We start from the raw sequence: 20563 nt of genomic DNA, 5'->3' as shown, positions 1-20563 counted from the left end.
TCCCGTTTTGTGTAAAGCACTTTTAATTACCATTGTGTAAGAATTGTGTTACATAAATACATTTTCCTTGTCTAAATATGTTTAGATTTTTTTTTTTTTTTTTTTTTTTTGCAGGATCATTTTTGTAGGGTCTAGCCTGTTTGCCATGTACCTAGCTAGGACTACCAAAATGAATGCATATATTGACTTTAAGAAACATATATTGTCACTTTAAGATGCAGTACCGTGCAAGATGCATTTTCCTTTAACAGTTTAGTATTCATAGGATGCCGTTCACAGGACATGCACTGGGACTTCGCTAGTGTCCTGCCGTTGGACTTTGAAACATGCAGTGCTCATATTTGTTCAATGAAATCATATCCTTTTAATAGCATGAATGAACAAGGCTAAACCTAGTACCATCGATGCATGGCAATGTTTTTCTTTCAAAATTTTTGATTATATAAAAGAAGTACCATAAAAGGTTTTTTTTTCAGATTGTAAAAATATGAATATGTCTGTTGCTCCCCCTTCCCTGTTTTGTTTGTTTGAATGGATGTTTTGTTGAATAAAAAACAATAAAAAAAGTTGATCACAAAAAATGAAATCATAGCCTTTTGAAGTTTAATCGTCACATTAAGCTATATCGCAATTATTGTCTTTCCATCCCCAAATTTAAGACCTCTTGAAATCATAATTAAGACTTTGTTGTACCGTTTAAGACTTTTATGGCCTTAGATTTGATATGATCAAATTTAAGACGTTGCTGGAATCAACGTGCATGATATCAGGACAGTTCAGCTGGACAGTAAGAAAATCACAGAGTGTCTAAGTCATTTTTTGGAGTCTTCGATATTGCTTCAATGCAAAGGAAACCAGCATGTGTATGTTCAAGTAAGCTAAGTATGTGCAGATGCTGCTCAATTAGTCTGTATTTAATATATCATGATGACTCACAAGTTCAGTATTTGCACTAAATCTGCGCAGATTTGGCTTACATTAACTTCCCCAAGGATTTAAAGAGTGAAGAAAAGTAGCCCTACATATTGGCTAGTGATTTGACAACATTACCAGCCACAGCTGATTTTTACCTGCATTTGGCGGGTTGGCGGGTGTTAATTTCAAATCCTGTTCCTAACCACTTTGCCATCAGTGTTGGGCAGTAATTCATTACTTAGTAATGTGTTACTGTAATTTGATTTCTTTTTTAGTAAAGGAGTAATTTAACACATAATAATTTCCAAAATAGTAATCAGAGTATAGTTCCAGGACCAGGGGCCTCATTTATAAAACTTTACATAGAATTCATCTTAAAAGTGTATGTACGCACGAAAGCTAGATTCTGCACACGCACAAAAGTTTTCAGATTTATAAAACCATTTGTATGCCAGAATCTGCGCAAAAATCCCTTTGTAAATCTTAGTCAGAGAAAGATTGTGTGTACGTGCATTTCTACCCCGTCTCCTCCCCGAAACCATATATGAAGCTTACAACGCCTAGTTTTACTATGCATAACCTCATCTGCATATTATTTCCATGCATATTCCCATCCACGTGACACCATCTTTAACACCGTTAAAGGTACAAGACATTAAGGAGATACGGACTATAAATGCCATTTCTGCCATTCAATTTACCTTACTAAAAATCATCCAATATCCTTGTTATGTTTTAGAATAAATATATTAAAAAATCCATAAAAACAAAATTGTATAAAATACTTTTAGAATTAGTTGATTCATTCTTTTACACTGACCAAATAATAGGTTATATTAATGGTTTTTAAAAAATCTAATTTATGCTGTTTTGCTGATAATGAACACATTTGTTTTAGGGTATTTATATAGGCTAGCTTGATCTACTTATATTTTGCAGTAGAAAATGCAGTTGTCTGCATGGCTCGTAATTGTAGTAGCCTTATTTCTGGGTCCAATACATTGCTGTTTTTCGTGCACGTCAGCAAGTCATTGCCATTTATGCTGCGGCACCCGGGGAGCAGTTGGGGGTTCGGTCATGGTATTGCCAACCCGAGACTCGAACCCACAACCTTAGGGTTAGGAGTCAAACTCTCTAACCACTAGGCCACGACTTAAGATCAGTCTTATTTTTACGAACTTCTTAGGCTTACGAAGCTTTTGGGAAATGCAGCCCTGTGTGAATGTGTCATTAATTTCCTGATTAATTTAGTTAATGTAACTAAATGTAGCACATTTCTAGGGGGGTTTTTGTTGTTGTTGTTGTTTGTTTTTTTTTTTGCTATAAATCAAACTATAATGTAGGCTGTTATTGTCAAATCAGGCCTTAAAAACTAATTAGTTCGTTCTGGGCAAAAATGCTAATTTTCTTTATTACCTGTTAGAACAAAATATAAAATACTGCTTGATTTATTCCGAAAACAAAAATAATTTAAAATTGTATTTATTTTCATTTTAATTTGATCAGTTTACAGTAAATAACGCTCCCAACAGCCAACACCGGAAACTCTATGACTTCATTTGAGAGTTGTAGAGATACTTCCTCATCATATATCCTCAAATATATTTGATATAATTAAAGTGTATATATAGTAAAATTATTTTATTTACAAATGTTTGATTTTTTATTCATTGGACTAGACCTATTTAAAACAGTCTAGGAAGCCTATATATTCATAATTAAAAGTACAGTTTATAAGCTACGATTTTATTCTTCCTGTTTAACATTTATTAGACTCCAGGTTGAAATAAAAGGATGCTTAATGTTATTGGAAAAAAAAAGAGATAAATCACATCATATTCCGGATTTTTACAGAATGCAGTTTCACATTTTTCCATCTGCAGAACAAAATGAATAGCCTAAAACAATTAACTTGCAATGTTAACGCATCGCCTATTACAAAGGAAACACTAAAAAAAGAAGATGTGCTTGACAAAATCAGAAAAATAAGGATGAATGATGTTTGACAGCCTAGGGAATGCATCTCCAGAATATATCGATAGTTGCTGGTGCAAATATTAAACGTTTAATAAAATCTTTGTCTGGACGACTGGCTATAGCTGTTTTTTAAATTCTAAGACTAGAATCTTTAGACCAACTGTAAACAACACCAATGATTAATCTGAATTTACAATCAACTTTTCCAAACGTGTACATTGCGTTAAGACTTTTCCTAACACTGCCAGTTACGAATTGCGAGGGAGAGCGCTCATTTTCTAAAATGTCTCGAGTTTAAAACGATCTGAGAACGGGAATGTACCAAGAACATCTCAGCTTTCTGTCGCTCATGGCCATGGAGTCCGAACTCTTATAAGATCTCAGTTTCGATGAAGTGGTGGATGACTTTGCAAGGAGGAAGACAAGAAAGAAATTCCTGTAAGAAATTGTTTCAGTAGCCATGCTGGTTTGTATAATTGTCAGGGCCTGCAAAAAGGGCAATTGTGTGTAATTGTGTGTTTTCTTAAATTGCATTTTCTTATACATGATGATCTAATGTTTAAACTTTATGTGATGTTTGTCACAGAGTTGTTTAGTGGCAAATATTTTTTTGATAGCGGTTTGAATATTCATGATCGTAACTTCCACTTTTTATTACTGCAAATGTGCAGAGAAAGAATGGGGGGGGAATTGTATGGTGGGATGGGGGGCCTTGGAGATAATTGGTCCCGGGGCCTTTGCAAGTCAAAATCCCTCCCTGCTAGAATATCAAAATCAACTGCGGGTGGCAGATCCTTTTCCTACTTAGCGACCAAACCCTGTAACAATCTACTTGTTCGGGAAGCAGACACACTCTGTCAGTTTAAATACAGATTAAAGACCCATCACTTTACTATAATTCAAATCCATTAAATGATTGTTAGGCTTCATTAATTAGATCAATCGGAACTGGGAACAATTCCCATAACACCCAATGTACTTGTTACAGCGTAAGAAGAATGGCATCTGTGCTAATATTAGTCTATTTCATTCTTATTCTGAGGTCACCATAGCCACACAGATAAGTCTGTATCCAGATCACATGGACACTGTAGCCACCCAGATCCAGTACATATCCAGACCAGATGGTGGATCAGCACCTAGAGACGACCTCTACAGCTCTGAATGTCAGCGGAGACCACGTCAACTAGATGTGCCCCAGAGACATATACCTTGCGAAGACCTCATCACATCATCTTAAATACAACCATCTACAGGGTCTACAATTGCCACAGACAGAAGCCGTCCAATAACTCCTTCTTTACAGGGTTGGATTATCCTCAACTTTCTACCCCAGAACGCCAGTCCATCTAGGCCTGCCTAACAGCCCTGCATCTATCAAGACCCGCCTAGGGTAAACAACCAAGTCCTACCCAAGACATTAAGCATCACCGTTGGAGCCAGGAGTGTCTTCACAGCTACTTCAGGCTCATATACTGACCTGTACAGACAAGTTGGGAGATTGCAACAAGATACCCTTACCACTGTAAGAAAGTCATTGCTTACTTGAAGCAAAATCAAGAGGCTATTTATCTGATCGAGTCCAAGACTACTAGTGTTACGGTAGATGGAGAAGCCAGATATGCCACACCCTTGTTATGAGTGAAAAATGATTCTCCAACCAGCCTCCTCAGATACCACTCTGCCTTTTCTCAGAGGAATAGGGCAGTGGTTAGCCAGAGATCCAAAGGCAGCAGCCAACCAGTTGGAGATTAACAAGTTAAAGGAGGCAGAATATGCACAAGAGATACCTCCTAACCAAGTGGATCATTCTAAAGAATGGTGGTCTAAGAGTGCCACCATTTGAGGCAGGATAACATCAAGAACAGAGTCATGTTCAACTGTTCATTTCAACATGAAGGAAAGAATATCAACCAGTTGCTCCTCCCTGGTCCCATAATAGGCTTTTCTCTGATGTCTGCCCTCCTGAGGTTTTATGAACATACTGTCATAGTGACATTAGAGGCATGTTTCATAATGTGCAGGTGCTACCAGAGCACAGCCTACCAGAGGACAGCCTACTCTTACGATTCCTCTGGAGAGACCTCGATCGAGATCAGTTCTCTAGTCACTCAAGTGAATATGTCTGAGAAAGCATAAAAAACCATTCTGTGTGGACAACTTACTTTAGTGTTTCAGTTGCCAGGAAGAAGCCAGGGCAAAATCATCCAAATTAACAAAATCTCGTAGCCACAGGAGGATTTAATATGAAACAACAGGCCAGTAATGTCCCTCAAGTACTAGCATTCATTAAGGATTCTTCATCTTTGCCAGGATGATTTATGTCTGCTCAATATACACCAGTACTCCCATTAGTTTCCCCCATAATTTGAAAATTTAGCGATCTCTGCATTTATTACTCATAAAATGTGGTCTGGTCTTAACTTTTTCCCCACCATTGACGAGTTATCTCATCTTTTAGAAGACAATGCTTCCCCGCCAAAGACAAGTTTTTACTGCTTTTCATGTTTTCACTGTTATACAATCGGGGGCACAATTACACATCTTCTGAACGAGTGACTTTGGGGCCTGTGTTTTTAATACAGTAAATCTAAACTATTAGTTTTTAATTTTACGTAAAAGCAAAAACTCCACAGTTCAACTTATAAATAATGAGAGGTGATACAAACTCAAAATTATACAATTTTGAGTCATTTGACATTGAAGTGTTATTGCAATGGTGTATCCAACACCCCAACACCAAGATCAGTGAGGATACTGACTCTTTTTTTGCCTAACAAAAAACATCCTTAAATAAACCAGTGGAATACAAGTAGTGATACAAGTAATCTTGTTAACCTATATTTTTAGAACCCATGGCCAGTTGCTATTTGTGTTGTGTGACAGGAGGTTTTTAGGTTATGTAAGCAGGTTCTTACTCTCAGACTGCAGTGAAAAGCTCTATAATGCAGCTTAGTATAATCTAAGTCTAAGGGTGTCTGTAACACACCTGTATGGCTGTATATGTGTGCGCTGCCTCTTTCTGAGGCATTTCTTTTCAACCGAAGGTTTACAGATGTAATCTAGGTCTATGGACTGATATATAAAGTACATAAAAATTTCTTAGTAACTGTAAAAATGTATCACTTATTTCTAATCTAATTGTTGTGGTGTAGATTAATTTAAGATGCATTGTGACAAAAAATGATCACCTCCATGTAGTCTTTCAGAATGTAAACTAATTCATTTTAGACAGAACTTCTGTTATAAAATTGTTACAAGCCTAATATACCAGTCAACCAATTCATTCATCATAGAGATGCCAAATACAGCACAGACACAATCATTGGCTAAATGTAGGCTAAATGTAGCCTACTCTTGAAAACAAGCTCATAAATCTGAAGTTATAATCTGAAATATGCTCAGTATAAAAGGGGAGAATATTTCTTACAAATACAGATAAACATTTGTACATAACAGCTATAGGTACTGTTCAGTATGTGAACACACTTGTAAATAAATAAATAATTATTTAATGAATTAATTAATTCCATCAATTAGCTGTTGAAATAGATTAGGTCTACTGACATAAGGGTTCTGATATAACAAGCTGATGGTATAGAATTATAAATATGAAGCAAATGTCTCCATTTATAATACACTATGACAAATACCTCAACTGAAACATTAAACAGAGAAAAAAATATAAGCAGAAGACATCACTGTGGTTAGCTGAAATGTGCAAAAACAAACATTCAAACATATTCTTTATTGCATTTTATGTCAAGGTATTATCTGGGATGAACAAGCGTGCTTTATTTATCCCAGAGGAGAGGTTTAGTAAGCTTTACAATGTAATAGTTACAATGCAATGCAACAGCCTCTACGAACCAAACTCTGATCTTCAGAATTAGGAGTTTGGATCACTAACCACTAAACTAAAAGACTCTAAGACCTAAGTATCAGGTCTGAATGCTGTGACTCTTTTAAAGTGCTTTGACAATGTAAAATGCTTGGAGTCTCTAAGAAAAGCTCTACAGAAATGTATCAAATTATTAGGGGCCAAGCAGCAGTTATGTAGGCACCTATTGTTATTGTACTGCAAGTGTTCTTCTTTTTTTGCTCTTTAGTCTATGGCAGCCATTGAACAGTTCATAGGAAAGTTAGAAGCACACAGATAGAGGAAAGTCTGATCATTAACCATAGCAACTGAGCTGCATGATGACATCACCGAATTCAATGATGAACTGCCTTTAACTGTCATTTTGCATTATTGACACTGTTTTCCTAATTATTGTTGTTCAGTTGCTTTGACACAATCTTTTTTGTTTAAAGCGCTATATAAATAAAGATGACTTGACTTGACTTGATAGCAAGTGAGTGGAGTCTCTATTTCAAACCCTGTAATGCCACTTATCAGAGTTGCACTTATGTGTAGGATTCACTTACATATTATTGCTCTTTTGTCCATTTGATTGCTTTTATTGTCCTCATTTGTAAGTCACTTTGGATGAAAAGTGACTGCTAAATGACAATGATAATGTTTATAAAAACAAAATAATTTTTTAATAATTTAATTTCTGATTCGCTGGCTCATGCCAAGTCAAATGTATCCTATGACATCATTTTACATGATTTTATTTAATTTTTTTAATTTAAGTTTTTAAGTTTTTTTAATTTTCATGAAAATTGACTCAGATTATCGCCAGACTATGCTGCCAAAAAATGTATCAAGAGCTTTTTGATAGACCAAACCATTCTCATTTAATGCTTTAACGAATTTGGCCATTCAAACATGATTTAAACACAGAAAGAATCTCAAATAGCTGCAAAGCAATCCATTCTGTTACCTATTTTGTGGATTTTCTGATAACTTGAGGAAGATTTAGAATCTGTGGATAATAATATCAATACTTCAGCAATGATACACAACTTAAATAAATTATACAGATTAAAACACTGTTTTTAAATACTGTTATCTTTTACTTTTCTTAGGCTTACGGTCACTGTGGTAATTTGCGACTAGTCATTTGTGAGATAGATATGCTGTTGATTGTATTTTGTTAACTGAAAATTTTTTTACGCAGCAGTAACCGTACTAAGACTGTTACATGTATTTCTCACCGCAAGATCATCCAGGCATTTTAGGGTTCCAGGCAACTGCCTGTATCGCCTGTAGGATGGGTCCATACATTTTTCGACAGTCAGCCTTTTGTCTGTCCACCAAAGTCCAAAACTATCTATTTGGGGAAGTCGTGGCCTTGGTCCATACATTTTTCGACAGTCAGCCTTTTGTCTGTCCACCAAGTTCTTCTCCACCTTGACCATTTAGGTGCCCTTGAGCAGGCAGAACCCATCGCATAAAATGGCTGCCCAACAAACTGCTCTGTGTGTGTGCACTTCGGATGGGTTAAAAGAGCACTATTGAGTATGGGTCACCATACTTAGAATGTCACGTCACTTTCACTTTCACTTTCATTTGAATCTTCTAGACGGTTTGTGCAATCTAATGTCACGTCACTTTCACTTTCACTTTCATTTGTAATTATCACAACAAACTGGTAAAATGCTATTAAAAACTTATTGAAGATCATCATCACAAATTTGTGGTAAAGTGGTTTTAAAGTGTTTTTTGTATTTTATAGAGTTTTTGTTTGTCTGAGGCACCCTGCCAAGTTTTTTGTTGTTGTTGTTTAGCTTATTTGCCTCTTTTGTGCTAGACAAACTGCAGAAGGCAAACAAACAAGACTTATAATCGTAATTTACACTGCATTGTTGTCATTATTATTACTGCTACCTTAATCTTAATTTTTTATGGCAATCTATATCGAAATATCGAAATACTTAGGTTGAATATTCACTAATACTTTGCCTCACAAAGGTCAAATAACTCTTTTCATGTATTTGCTCCTTCTCATTCCAACTGCACTGAAATAAATATATCATACTGTAATTGGCCATTTACTTATATCTGTAAAATGTAAATGCTTTCTTAGAACTAACGCACACTCCACTGACAGATGCTAACCAGACAATAACCAGATTACAGAACATCATAAATGCAGATTGAACATGTTCAGTCAGTGAAAACAAGCTCCGTTGGTAAGTGTCTGTCAGTGCAGTGTAAATTAGCCTTTAGAGACGTGTTTTCCTAAGTAAATAGCCTTTAAATTCTTTAAAGTGAACTGGACACACCTGTGAACACCTGTTTCCCTAGGCACTGGTCTGATCTTTTGACCATAACGAGTTCATTAGATAATGCTCTGAATCAGTCTAAAAAAACTTAGTTAAGCACAATCATAGCAGAATGAGGCAGTCAATAGGTTCACAGCAGTGTAATGTCATCTAAATATTATGATAACAGAACATATTATTATGACTATGAACTCAGCTTTACTTAATGTTGAAGCCGCAAATATACTTCTACCTTTGGTCTAAAAACAAGTTTAATAGAGTACAGAGTGAACTAGCAAGGCAGAAACTGTACCTGCAGTGAGTTGCACAAATGCAAAGAGTAAAAGCACCGCTTCTGAGCACCTGAGATAAGACATGACATCTGTCACTCTCCGTGCATCAATACATCCACCTTTATAGACAAAATCATCACGACTCTATTCTGCTGCATTTCCACAGTGACTGCTCGCATTGCTCCACTCAAAATAAAACCCCAAAGCAACTACACACGTAGAGAGAGACTTGCTCCGCCTCTTGTGGCTTATTGTAAGAGGATTACAGAGAGAGATAAAGAGAGAGAGCGAGAGAGAGAGAGAGACGCCATGACTGTGAAGCACCAATAACCTTGGTAAAGTAACTATAGAATGGCTATATATTTATATATATTTTATTGTTTTTAATGATAACATATGGACCCACTTTATATTTAGTGTCCTTAACTACTATGTACTTACATTTAAATTAATCAAGTCAAGTCACCTTTATTTATATAGCTCTTTACACAATGCAGATTGTGTCAAAGCAGCTTTACGGTGTTAAACAGGAAAAACGTGTGCTGATAATGCAAGAGGACAATAGAAAACAGTCAGTTTATCAGCTAAAGTCAGTTCATTGTTGATTCAGTGATGTCATTGTCCAGTTCAGTTTAGTTCTCTTCCGATAGTGACTGTGCAGTCAAGTCAACAATGCTGCAAGAATCATTTGATACAATGTACATGTGTACATACATGTTTTTACATTGTACTTATATTTGAAAATACCATCCTGTAATTTCATCTGTAATTAATTTCTGTATAATTACACTAGTGACCCTACCTCTAACCCTTAAGCCTAACCATGCCACCAAACCTGTCCCTAACCTTATCTGTTTCCTATCCCAATAACAGAAAAGTGTTTTTCTACTCAACATGAACTCAACAGGTACACTGAACAATAATAATAAATTTTATCATTAAGTATATATTATTTAAACTGGGACTGTCAGTCAATTAAAGTTTTTAATTTAATTAATTACATAGTGCAGTGATTAATTAATCAAATTAATCCCAAACTAAATTTGGCTGTGAAAATATCCACAAAAGATTATTTAAAGCTATTATTGTGTTAAATGAGAAAATATCAAGAAGACATTACAAATATTAGCTTTAGCTTTTTTTTGTGAGTATCTCCACAATGCTTTGGCATATTGAGATAAAATTTGGTATAGCCTGACAACCCGTGAGGAGTTTCAGCAGATCACAGAATAATGGAGACAGTCTCTTTACATTACATTCAGTATGGCATATCAAGTCAAACAATTTTCAATTTTCCCATGCAAGTAAAGAGTTTTTTTGTGTCTGTCTTTATCTTGACAGTCTTTGAATTTGTTGTCAAGATTATTCTTCAGAAAACATGACAAGCCTTTGGCCACAGCAGTTTCTGCCATTCAAACATGATTTAAACACAGAAAGAATCTCAATTTTTTATTTATTTTTTTACTTTTCTTAGGCTTACGGTCACTGTGGTAATTTTCGACTGGTCATTTGTGAGATAGATATGCTGTTGATTGTATTTTGTTAACTGAAAAAAAATTTACGCAGCAGTAACCGTACCAAGACCGTTACTAAAAGTGAATTTTACTGCACAGAGTTGAAAAATAATAAAGATTTGAAAAATGTGTTCATGGCTATGAAGGTAAGATATTGATTATCAAGAATACCATTATGATGTCCTTTAAGAGATTAGCCTAACTGCCTTAACAATTATGATAGTGTTTATTTGTCAGCATTTAAATGTACAGTTATGTGTCTGGGTACTTTCCTGGGATTACCAGACTCTGGATATAAAATTATATGTTATTTAATAACATGAAACTGCATGTTAATTCCGCAATCATTATTTATGGGGTTTGAATTATTTTGTTTCTCAGTTTCTGATAAGAATGAGGCAGGAGAGGTTTCTGTGAGAGTCTCTACCTTAATATAGCACATATAAAATGAGCTTCACTGGAAGATTACGAGCTGGATTATCTTTATCCGGAAGTTCTAAATAGCGCTCCATGCATATGGTCAATTAAGTAAATGGCTCTCTTTGTGAATGTGCCTTTGAATCATTGGTTCACTTGATTCGTTCAAAACGGGGATTAATTCAGAAACTAAACACCGCTCTGTTGCTCACACTCACAGATGCACAACAGCTCTGTGGTGGCTTCATAGGTAATATTTCCGTTGGCAAAAACACACAATGTTTTTTTTTTAATATAACCCAATATTAACTTATTTACTTAACTGTTGCATAAAATAATATTTGCACTCTTGCTATTCATGACAAAAACAGTAATTGCCTCCAAAATCTTGAACTTTAGGGCATAATTGCATTTATGGAGTTGTTGCCTTGCGTCAAGTTTGTCAACAGTCAACTGTATGAAATGTAAGAAGACATAAAGGTCTGGGGGTGGGGCCAGTGTGTTATGTTAACTGCGTTAAAATATTTTATCTAATATATTATTGTGTTATTTTAAATAACTAATTAATTAAGTTAACGCATTAAACTGACAGCCCTAATTTAAACACCCCTAATATAAAGTTGGACCTACAGTAACAGACATGTTAGATGTTCATGGTTTCGATTAAAATATGCTATATATATATATACACACCCATATTCTTTATTTATTTATTTAAGAGGAGAACTATTAGATGTGTAAAGCCACAACCACACTAGCTTACTCAGAACAACTCTGTTTTGAAGGGGTGTCACATTTATCAAATGTTGTTGCTGATTTTGCCCTCCACATTTAGCGTTCACAAAAACAAAAGATAGAATTCCTTTACCCTATGAATCTTTGGGATGCTATAGAGAGTGCAAATCCATGCAGGTTCAATAATAAAACTAAACATAATTGGAAGCAGCAATAATGGGTCCAAGCACTTAAGCCACTACCACCCGGTGGCTTTAGAGAGAAATATGGTTGGATCCCCATTTGCCTTCAAAACTGCCTGCTGGTGGGGAGACCTGGTGCTTCCTTCCCGGGCCTGTAGGCATTCATCTGGTCTAACTGGCAGTGCCTATACGGCTTCTGGGGAAGCTGCTTCTGCCTTAAACGCTATGGCATTACTGCAGGTGCACCAGGCCAAGGCACTGAAGGACCTGTACGAGGGTGGTCACGATACGGAAGTTCTGACAGAACTCTGAACAGCCACTGACCTCACGCTCTGAGCGACAAAAGTCACCACGAGTTCTCTGGGTCGTGCGATGTGCGCCCCCCTACCTGTCCTGGCCCCCGTCAAACCTGGTGGTGAGCGGAAGAGCGAGAGGCCCCGGGACGGGCAACCCAGAGAGAGGTAGCTGCTTTTTGGGGGATGGTGAAGGCACCTCTCCCTCCCCTGGAGGAGGCAGACCCAGCCCTGGCTTTGCTCTGTCCCGTCGGAGCACTGAGATGCTACACAAACCGAACACAAAGCTTCAGGACCTTAGACAAGCTCTTTGACTGTTACGGAGGCCGGCAGAAGGGGATTGCCATCTCTTAGCAGAGGATGGCCCACTGGTTTGTGGATGCCATCACCCTGGCTTATCAGGCACAGGGTGTGTGCTGCCCATTCAGGTTGCGAGCTCACTCAACTATAAGTGTTGCATCCTCCTGGGCGCTGGCTCATGGCGCCTTGCTGGCAGATATGTGTAGAGCTGGGGGCAGGGCGACCCCTAACATGTTCATTAGATTCTATAGCGTTCGTGTGGAGCGGTATCCTCCTGTGTTCTCACCTCAAACGGGTAGTGGCCCCGAGAGGCCCCGGTTAGTGTCGGCTTGCTAAAACTGCTCCAGAGTGTCCATACTGTAGACCCTTTTGAGATCCTCCATCACCCTCGATAGCCGGATGCGGCGGAATGTCCGGCACCAGGCCTTCACGATAAATCCGTGAGAACTGTGTAAGGCTGAGACCTAAGCGGTATTCGTATGTGTATAGTACACGGTACAGCCTTAGAGCCCTCCTTCAGGGAATGAGGGTTACCATAAGTAATTGAGACGTTTAACTGGGCTAACAATGTTTAACTGGGTGCAAGCCTGTTTCACATTTTCCACATATAAAAAAAAAAAAAAAAGTGATACCCAACGAGTAACACTTCGAGCCTTTCTACAGCATGAAGTATATTTATATACATGATTAATAAGTACAAACAAACAAACATTCTGCAACAAACTAGTTACAACTTAATTTAGGCTAAATCTTTAACCCTCTTAACCATTCTTCCTCTTTTTATTTATTAGTTGTTTTAAATAACTATTTCTTTAAAATTCTATTAAATGATCTATAAATAAAGATTCTAGGGTGATCCAAGTACATGTCTGTCTGTTTCTCATCTGTTAAATAATTATTTGAATTATTTGATAAACAAAAACACTTAACAGATATCCGTTGAATTCAGGATCTTGTTGGTTTATTTAGGTTGTTTTACTCTTTCAGCATCTGTATTTACAAACAATATGAAACTTACAAAAAACAAATACATAATGTTAAATGTGCAGTGATATACAAAACCTTTCAGATTTAACACATTACACAAGAGAAGGTGCATAAAGACACTGAGTTGCAACCTTAAAACTCATAATTTGTTCAGGACAGATTGACTGAGTAATGTTTACTGTCTACTTACACTAAAAATGACAATGATAAAGAGCCAGGATGAAAAAGCAATATCTCTTTTCTTTGTAGAGTTGCAGTTGAATATGGTGTAGCTGTATTATGAACTAGAACTGTCTGATTTGTAAGTTGGTAAGGTTACATATTTTTTAAGTAAATTGTAACATTAAAGTGGTTTCTTCAAATGCCCAGCTGTAGTTACTGTATGTGACAGAACGAGAAAGGAAAATCCTATGTGCTATAAGAAATAACTCCCATATGAAAAGCAGTCTGCAGTCTTTTAAATGCCCGCTACAACATCTTTGGATGCCAAAATATGCCCCACTTTAAATTCAAAATAAATATGATGTGCCTCTATAAGAGCACTAAACCAAGATTATCTCTTTTCGGGTTTGTTCTCCAGATGAGACATCCACTAGGCAGGGTAAAAGGCCTTTAAGGTCTTCCATAAGAAGTAGTTCATATGTCCTCTTTTATTTTGTCCAAAGAATGATCCATTTTTGTCAGAGTCTTTTTGATGCGTAATGCTGTAAGTCTGGCTGATGGGTTCTGGTACCAGCATTCCTTCATGAGTTTAACGATTAATGTTAAAGTCTGAAAAACAAAAACAAAACAAGAGACTGAATCATGCGAAGGGAGGGATAAAAAAACACAAAGGAATGGAGGTAAATAGAGGAAAATAGAGATTTTGCTAAATAATATTTATACTGCACTGGATATATCCTTGAGGCCATTAGAGAGCAATCCTTTCTTTACACGACATCACACATGTTCATATAACAGATTAAAATGTGGTGTGAACTTCAGCATTTCAGAATCTAAATTAGAATTTAGAGTATGAACTTACAGTATCACTATAGGAATAATATATATATTTTTTTAATATATAATATTAGTTTTACTTTATACATTTATTTGTTATATTTAAATTATGACACACATACATTTGTTACAATTAATAATGTTGTTTTTGTGTCCAGTGGAATGATTTAAAAAATGAAATGAAATTAAATATCTTTCACATGCAATAAATTGAATTAGAATATCCAATAATAACATTACTGCATGTTTATTAAATTAAACCTATTTTCACATTGAATTTCCAGCAAAATTTACTATTTTGTGTACATTTACCAGGACATAATATTACTCATACCATAATTCATGATGACATACCACCTAGTGGTTGGAGAAAACAATTATTCTCTGAACCATCATGAAACCATCATGAAACCACCACAAAACTCACTTACTGACAGACGGCTGCTTCAAAGTCAGCTGTACAAGACTGTGAGATCAATTAAGGGATTGTAAACAGGTGACATGTTGTGTCAAAATAGTTCTATGTAGCTTTATGCAGCTTTTCACTTCAAAAGACATTAATCAGTGGATTGAAGTATTGTGGATTACTTGTGGATTATTGTGATGTTTAAAACCAGCTGTTTGAGTACATTCTGACGGCACCCATCCACTGCAGATGGCCCACTGGTGAGTAAGTGATATAATGCTAAATTTCTCCAAATCTGTTCTGATGAAGAAACAAATTCATCTACATCTTGGATGCCCTGAGGGTGAGTAAATTGTATTCATTTTATATATATACAGTGGGTTCGGAAAGTATTCAGACCCCCTTAAATTTTTCACTCTGTTACAGTATATTGCAGCCATTTGCTAAAATAATTTAAGTTTTTTTTTCCTCATTAATGTACACACAGCACCCCAATATTGACAGAAAAACACAGAATTGTTGACATTTTTGCAGATTTATTAAAAAAGAAAAACTGAAATATCACATAGTCCTAAGTATTCAGACCCTTTGCTCAGTATTTAGTAGAAGCACGCTTTTGATCTAATACAGCCATGAGTCTTTTTGGGAAAGATGCAACAAGTTTTTCACACCTGGATTCGGGGATCCTCTGCCATTCCTCCTTGCAGATCTTCTCCAGTTCTGTCAGGTTGGATGGTAAACGTTGGTGGACAGCCATTTCCAGGTCTCTCCAGAGATGCTCAATTGGGTTTAAGGCAGGGCTCTGGCTGGGCCATTCAAGAACAGTCACAGAGTTGTTGTGAAGCCACTCCATTATTTTAGCTGTGTGCTTAGGGTCATTGTCTTGTTGGAAGGTGAACCTTCGGCCCAGTCTGAGGTCCTGAGCACTCTGGAGAAGGTTTTCACCCAGGAAATCCCTGTACTTGGCCGCATTCATCTTTCCCTTGATTGAAACCAGTCGTCCTGTCCCTGCAGCTGAAAAACACCCCCACAGCATGATGCTGCCACCACCATGCTTCACTGTTGGGACTGTATTAGACAGGTGATGAGCAGTGCCTGGTTTTCTCCACACATACCACTTAGAATTAAGGCCATCTTGGTCTCATCAGACCAGAGAATCTTATTTCTTTGTTTTTTAGCAAACTCCATGCGGGCTTTCATTTGTCTTGCACTGAGGAGAGGCTTCCGTCGGGCCACTCTGCCATAAAGCCCCGACTGGTGGAGGGCTGCAGTGATGGTTGGCTTTCTACAACTTTCTCCCATCTCCCGTCTGCATCTCTGGAGCTCAGCCACAGTGATCTTTGGGTTCTTCTTTACCTCTCTCACCAAGGCTCTTCTACCACGATAGCTCAGTTTGGCCGGACGGCCAGCTCTAGGAAGGGTTCTGTTCATCCCAAACGTCTTCCATTTAAGGATTATGGAGGCCACTGTGCTCTTAGCAACCTTAAGTGCAGCAGAATTTTTTTTGTAACCTTGGCCAGATCTGTGCCTTGCCACAATTCTGTCTCTGAGCTCTTCAGGCAGTTCCTTTGACCTCATGATTCTTATTTGCTCTGACATGCACTGTGAGCTGTAAGGTCTTATATAGACAGGTGTGTGGCTTTCCTAATCAAGTCCAATCAGTATAATTAAACACAGTTGGACTCAAATTAAGGTGTAGAACCATCTCAAGGATGATCAGAAGAAATGGACAGCACCTGAGTTATATATAGAGTGTCACAGCAAAGGGTCTGAATACTTAGCACCATGTGATATTTAAGTTTTTCTTTTTTAATAAATGTGCAAAAATGTCAACAATTCTGTGTTTTTCTGTCAATATGGGGTGCTGTGTGTACATTAATGAGTACAATGTGTACAATATAACAAAGAGTGAAAAATTTAGGGGGGTCTGAATACTTTCCGTACCCACTGTATATGTATATGTGTGAAGAGAAAACCACTTACTGATGTTGCCTGGAAACTTTTAGATCAGGGGTAGTCAACTCTGGAGCTCGAGATCCACTTTCCTGCAGAGATTAGCTCCAACCTGTATTAAACACACCTACCTGAAACTTTGTGGTAATCCAGTGGCCTGTAGCACAAAGCCGGTTTCAGTTTTTACCCAGGTAAGTTTGCATTTAGTTTGAGCAAACTCTTGAGTTTTCGGGCTCAAGAAAGTGGGTTTGATGGTTGGTTTTGAGCGAGTTTAGTCAACATGGTAATTTATGCTACACAGCTCCCCTGCTCCCCTGCTCCCCTGCTCCTGAGCAGGTTTTATTCTGGATTAGAGATCGCAAACCAAAGATGGACCAATCAGCTCTGAGCAAAGTAACATATCTGACGCAATAAAGCCACCCCGTTTATCTCTCACTAAAAATTAAAGTTTATAGTGATAACATTTTTGAGACACATCTTTTGCTGCTAATTGTTTATTATATTTATCTTTTATAGATTATAATTATGTATAATTCATATAATATATTCATATAATTAATTATGAGTTAACATTAGTTAATATTAAACTTAGCGTTTAAATGAATAGGCTCTAACTATATAGATATAAATACAAGGTTCACTATATAAAGCTTTTTAAACTGATGAAGCTTGTTTTCTTTTGAGCTCCTTGTAATATAAATTATTTAAATTCAGTTGATTCACTCGCATTGATATACAGGTGCATCTAAAAAAAAAAGTTGTGGAAAAGTTCATTTATTTCAGTAATTCAACTCAAATTGTGAAACTTTTGTATTAAATAAATTCAGTGCACACAGAATGAAGTAGTTTAAGGCTTTGGTTCTTTTAATTGTGATGATTTTGGCTCACATTTAACAAAAACCCACCAATTCACTATCTCGACAAATTAGAATACTTCATAAGACCAATAAAAAAAACATTTTTAATGAATTGTTGGTCTTCTGGAAAGTATGTTCATTTACTGTACATATACTCAATACTTGGTAGGGGCTCCTTTTGCTTTAATTACTGCCTCAATTCGGCATGGCATGGGGGTGATCAGTTTGTGGCACTGCCTAGGTGGTATGGAAGCCCAGGTTTCTTTGACAGTGGCCTTCAGCTCATCTGCATTTTTTGGTCTCTTGTTTCTCATTTTCTCTATGGGGTTCAGGTCTGGTGAGCTTGCTGCCCAGTCAAGCACACCAACACCATGGTCATTTAACCAACTTTTGGTGCTTTTGGCAGTGTGGGCAGGTGCCAAATCCTACTGGAAAATGAAATAAGCATCTTCAAAAGGCTGGTCAGCAGAAAGAAGCATGAAGTGTTCCAAAATTTATTGGTAAACGGGTGCAGTGACGTTTTTTTTAAAAAAAAACACAATGGATCAATACCAGCAGATGACATTGCATCCCAAATCATTACAGACTGTGGAAACTTAACACTGGACTTCAAGCAACTTGGGCTATGAGCTTCTCCACCCTTCCTCCAGACTCTAGGACCTTGGTTTCCAAATGAAATACAAAACTTGCTCTCATCTGAAAAGAGGACTTTGGACCACTGGGCAACAGTCCAGTTCTTCTTCTCCTTAGCCCAGGTAAGATGCCTCTGACGTTGTCTGTGGTTCGGGGATGGCTTAACAAGAGGAATACGACAACTGTAGCCAAATCCCTTGACATGTCTGTGTGTGGTGGCTCTTGATGCCTTAACCCCAGCCTCAGTCCATTACTTGTGAAGTTCACTCAAATTCTTGAATCGATTTTGCCTGACAATCCTCATAAGGCAGCGGTTCTCTCAGTTGGTTGTGCATCTTTTTCTTTCACACTTTTTCCTTCCACTCAACTTTCTGTTAACATGCTTGGATACAGCACTCTGTGAACAGCCAGCTTCTTTGACCATGAATGTTTGTGGCTCACCCTCCTTGTGAAGGGTGTCAATGATTGTCTTCTGGACAACTGTCAGATCAGTAGTCTTCCCCATGATTGTGCAGCCTAGTCTAGTGAACCCAACTGAGAGACCATTTTGAAGGCTCAGGAATCCTTTGCAGGAGTTTATTAGCTGATTGGCACGTCACCATATTCTAATTTGTTGAGATAGTGATTTGGTGGGTTTTTGTTAAATGTGAGCCAAAATCGTCACAATTAAAAGAACCAAAGACTTAAACTACTTCAGTCTGTGTGCATTGAATTTATTTAATACACGAGTTTCACAATTTGAGTTGAATTACTGAAATAAATTAACTTTTCCACGACATTCTAATTTATTGAGATGCACCTGTATTCAGTAGCTGCCTTCTCAAACTTTCACTACAGTAGTGTTTATTCATGCCTTTTAAATGTGTTTCTATTCATAGTATTTTTTCATAACATTCTCTTCATCTTCAACAGAGACGTGAATTACGCTGACTCTCCAATCAAACTGATGTGGGATTGGCTGTTTGCTGCACATGTCACACTTTCAGGTGCATGCGCCTCACAACTCTGGGTCAAACATGAGTTGACAGAGGAAGTTTACACTGAGGGTTGTACAACCGGGTTGGGTTTGTCAGGTTTTGTCAACTCAAAACTTACTCTGCATATTTGTTCATCTCGCTTCGTGCTACAGGCCACCGAAGACCTTGATTAGCTTGTTTAGGTGTATGATTAGGGTGGGAGCTAAAATTTGCAGGAAAGTGGATCTCAAAGTCCCTGTTTTAGATACTTGAAGCACTCATATATACTTCAAAACACTCTTTGACTATTGCTTGTGTAACGGAGGCCAGCGAATAGGTGCTGTGCAGGTAAACCTCACTCGCCTGATCTCAAGAGACGTGCTAGTGGCTGCAGTTTTTAGCCTCCGTGTTAGTGCGTCCGCCTCCCATGCCGGAGACCTGGGTTCAAGGCCCACTCGGAACAAGAACGAGGTGTGGCGGTGAGGATCCGGGAGAGAGGGGTTACATTTTTTATGTGTTTCTTTGTTCTTCATAATACTGGCTTTAGTTTATTTTGAAGCTATATTTAGTAGTAATGTTACCTGATTACATACAACTGGTATTAAAATTGGCATCAACAATGATTGCATTTTATTGGTACTGGTAATGGTTACTAAAATTCTAATATTGTGACAATGCTAACCCCTAGTTGGAAGGACAAGTTCCATTGAGAATAGTTTTTTTATTTTAATTTTTATGTTTAGAATTAATCAAATCCAGTGAAGATTCATACCTTTAATATGGCCCACCCTTAACACTCTGTCCAGATATCATACAAGAACAAAGCAAAAAGCAATAAAACAATTTTGTCCTTGTTATGAGTTTTTTTATTCCTAACCAACCCTAACTATGACTTTTCTATTCAGTATGTTCTGACTGATTACATTTTTACTTTCGATGAGGGAATACATTGCTCGCCACTTGATCTGGTTAGGTAATGTTCTTCAAAGATTA

The 20563-nt window shown here is 37.2% G+C and overlaps 2 protein-coding genes across 4 annotated transcripts in view; both read right to left on the bottom strand.

Annotated features, from left to right (window-relative positions):
• LOC109065484 (activin receptor type-1C-like) overlaps positions 1-9523 on the bottom strand; it is a 75180-nt gene extending 65657 nt beyond the window's left edge. For both annotated transcript variants that reach the window (XR_006160732.1, XM_042763105.1), the window contains exon 1: positions 9359-9523. Coding sequence is in view for 1 of the 2 variants with exons in the window: in XM_042763105.1 (XP_042619039.1) it covers positions 9359-9422 (64 nt within the window). In the remaining variant the exon portion in view is untranslated. The remainder of the gene's footprint in view (positions 1-9358) is intronic.
• A 4200-nt stretch (positions 9524-13723) lies between these two features.
• The window catches only part of LOC109089726 (activin receptor type-1-like), a 57581-nt gene continuing 50741 nt past the window's right edge, over positions 13724-20563 (bottom strand). For both annotated transcript variants that reach the window (XM_042763103.1, XM_042763104.1), the window contains one exon: positions 13724-14537. In XM_042763103.1, coding sequence (XP_042619037.1) covers positions 14403-14537 — 135 coding nt within the window. In that variant the 3' untranslated portion in view covers positions 13724-14402. The remainder of the gene's footprint in view (positions 14538-20563) is intronic.

The sequence above is a fragment of the Cyprinus carpio genome, chromosome A9 (assembly GCF_018340385.1).
Source record: "Cyprinus carpio isolate SPL01 chromosome A9, ASM1834038v1, whole genome shotgun sequence".
Lineage (NCBI taxonomy): Eukaryota > Metazoa > Chordata > Actinopteri > Cypriniformes > Cyprinidae > Cyprinus > Cyprinus carpio.
This window is presented reverse-complemented; position numbering and strand designations above follow the sequence as displayed.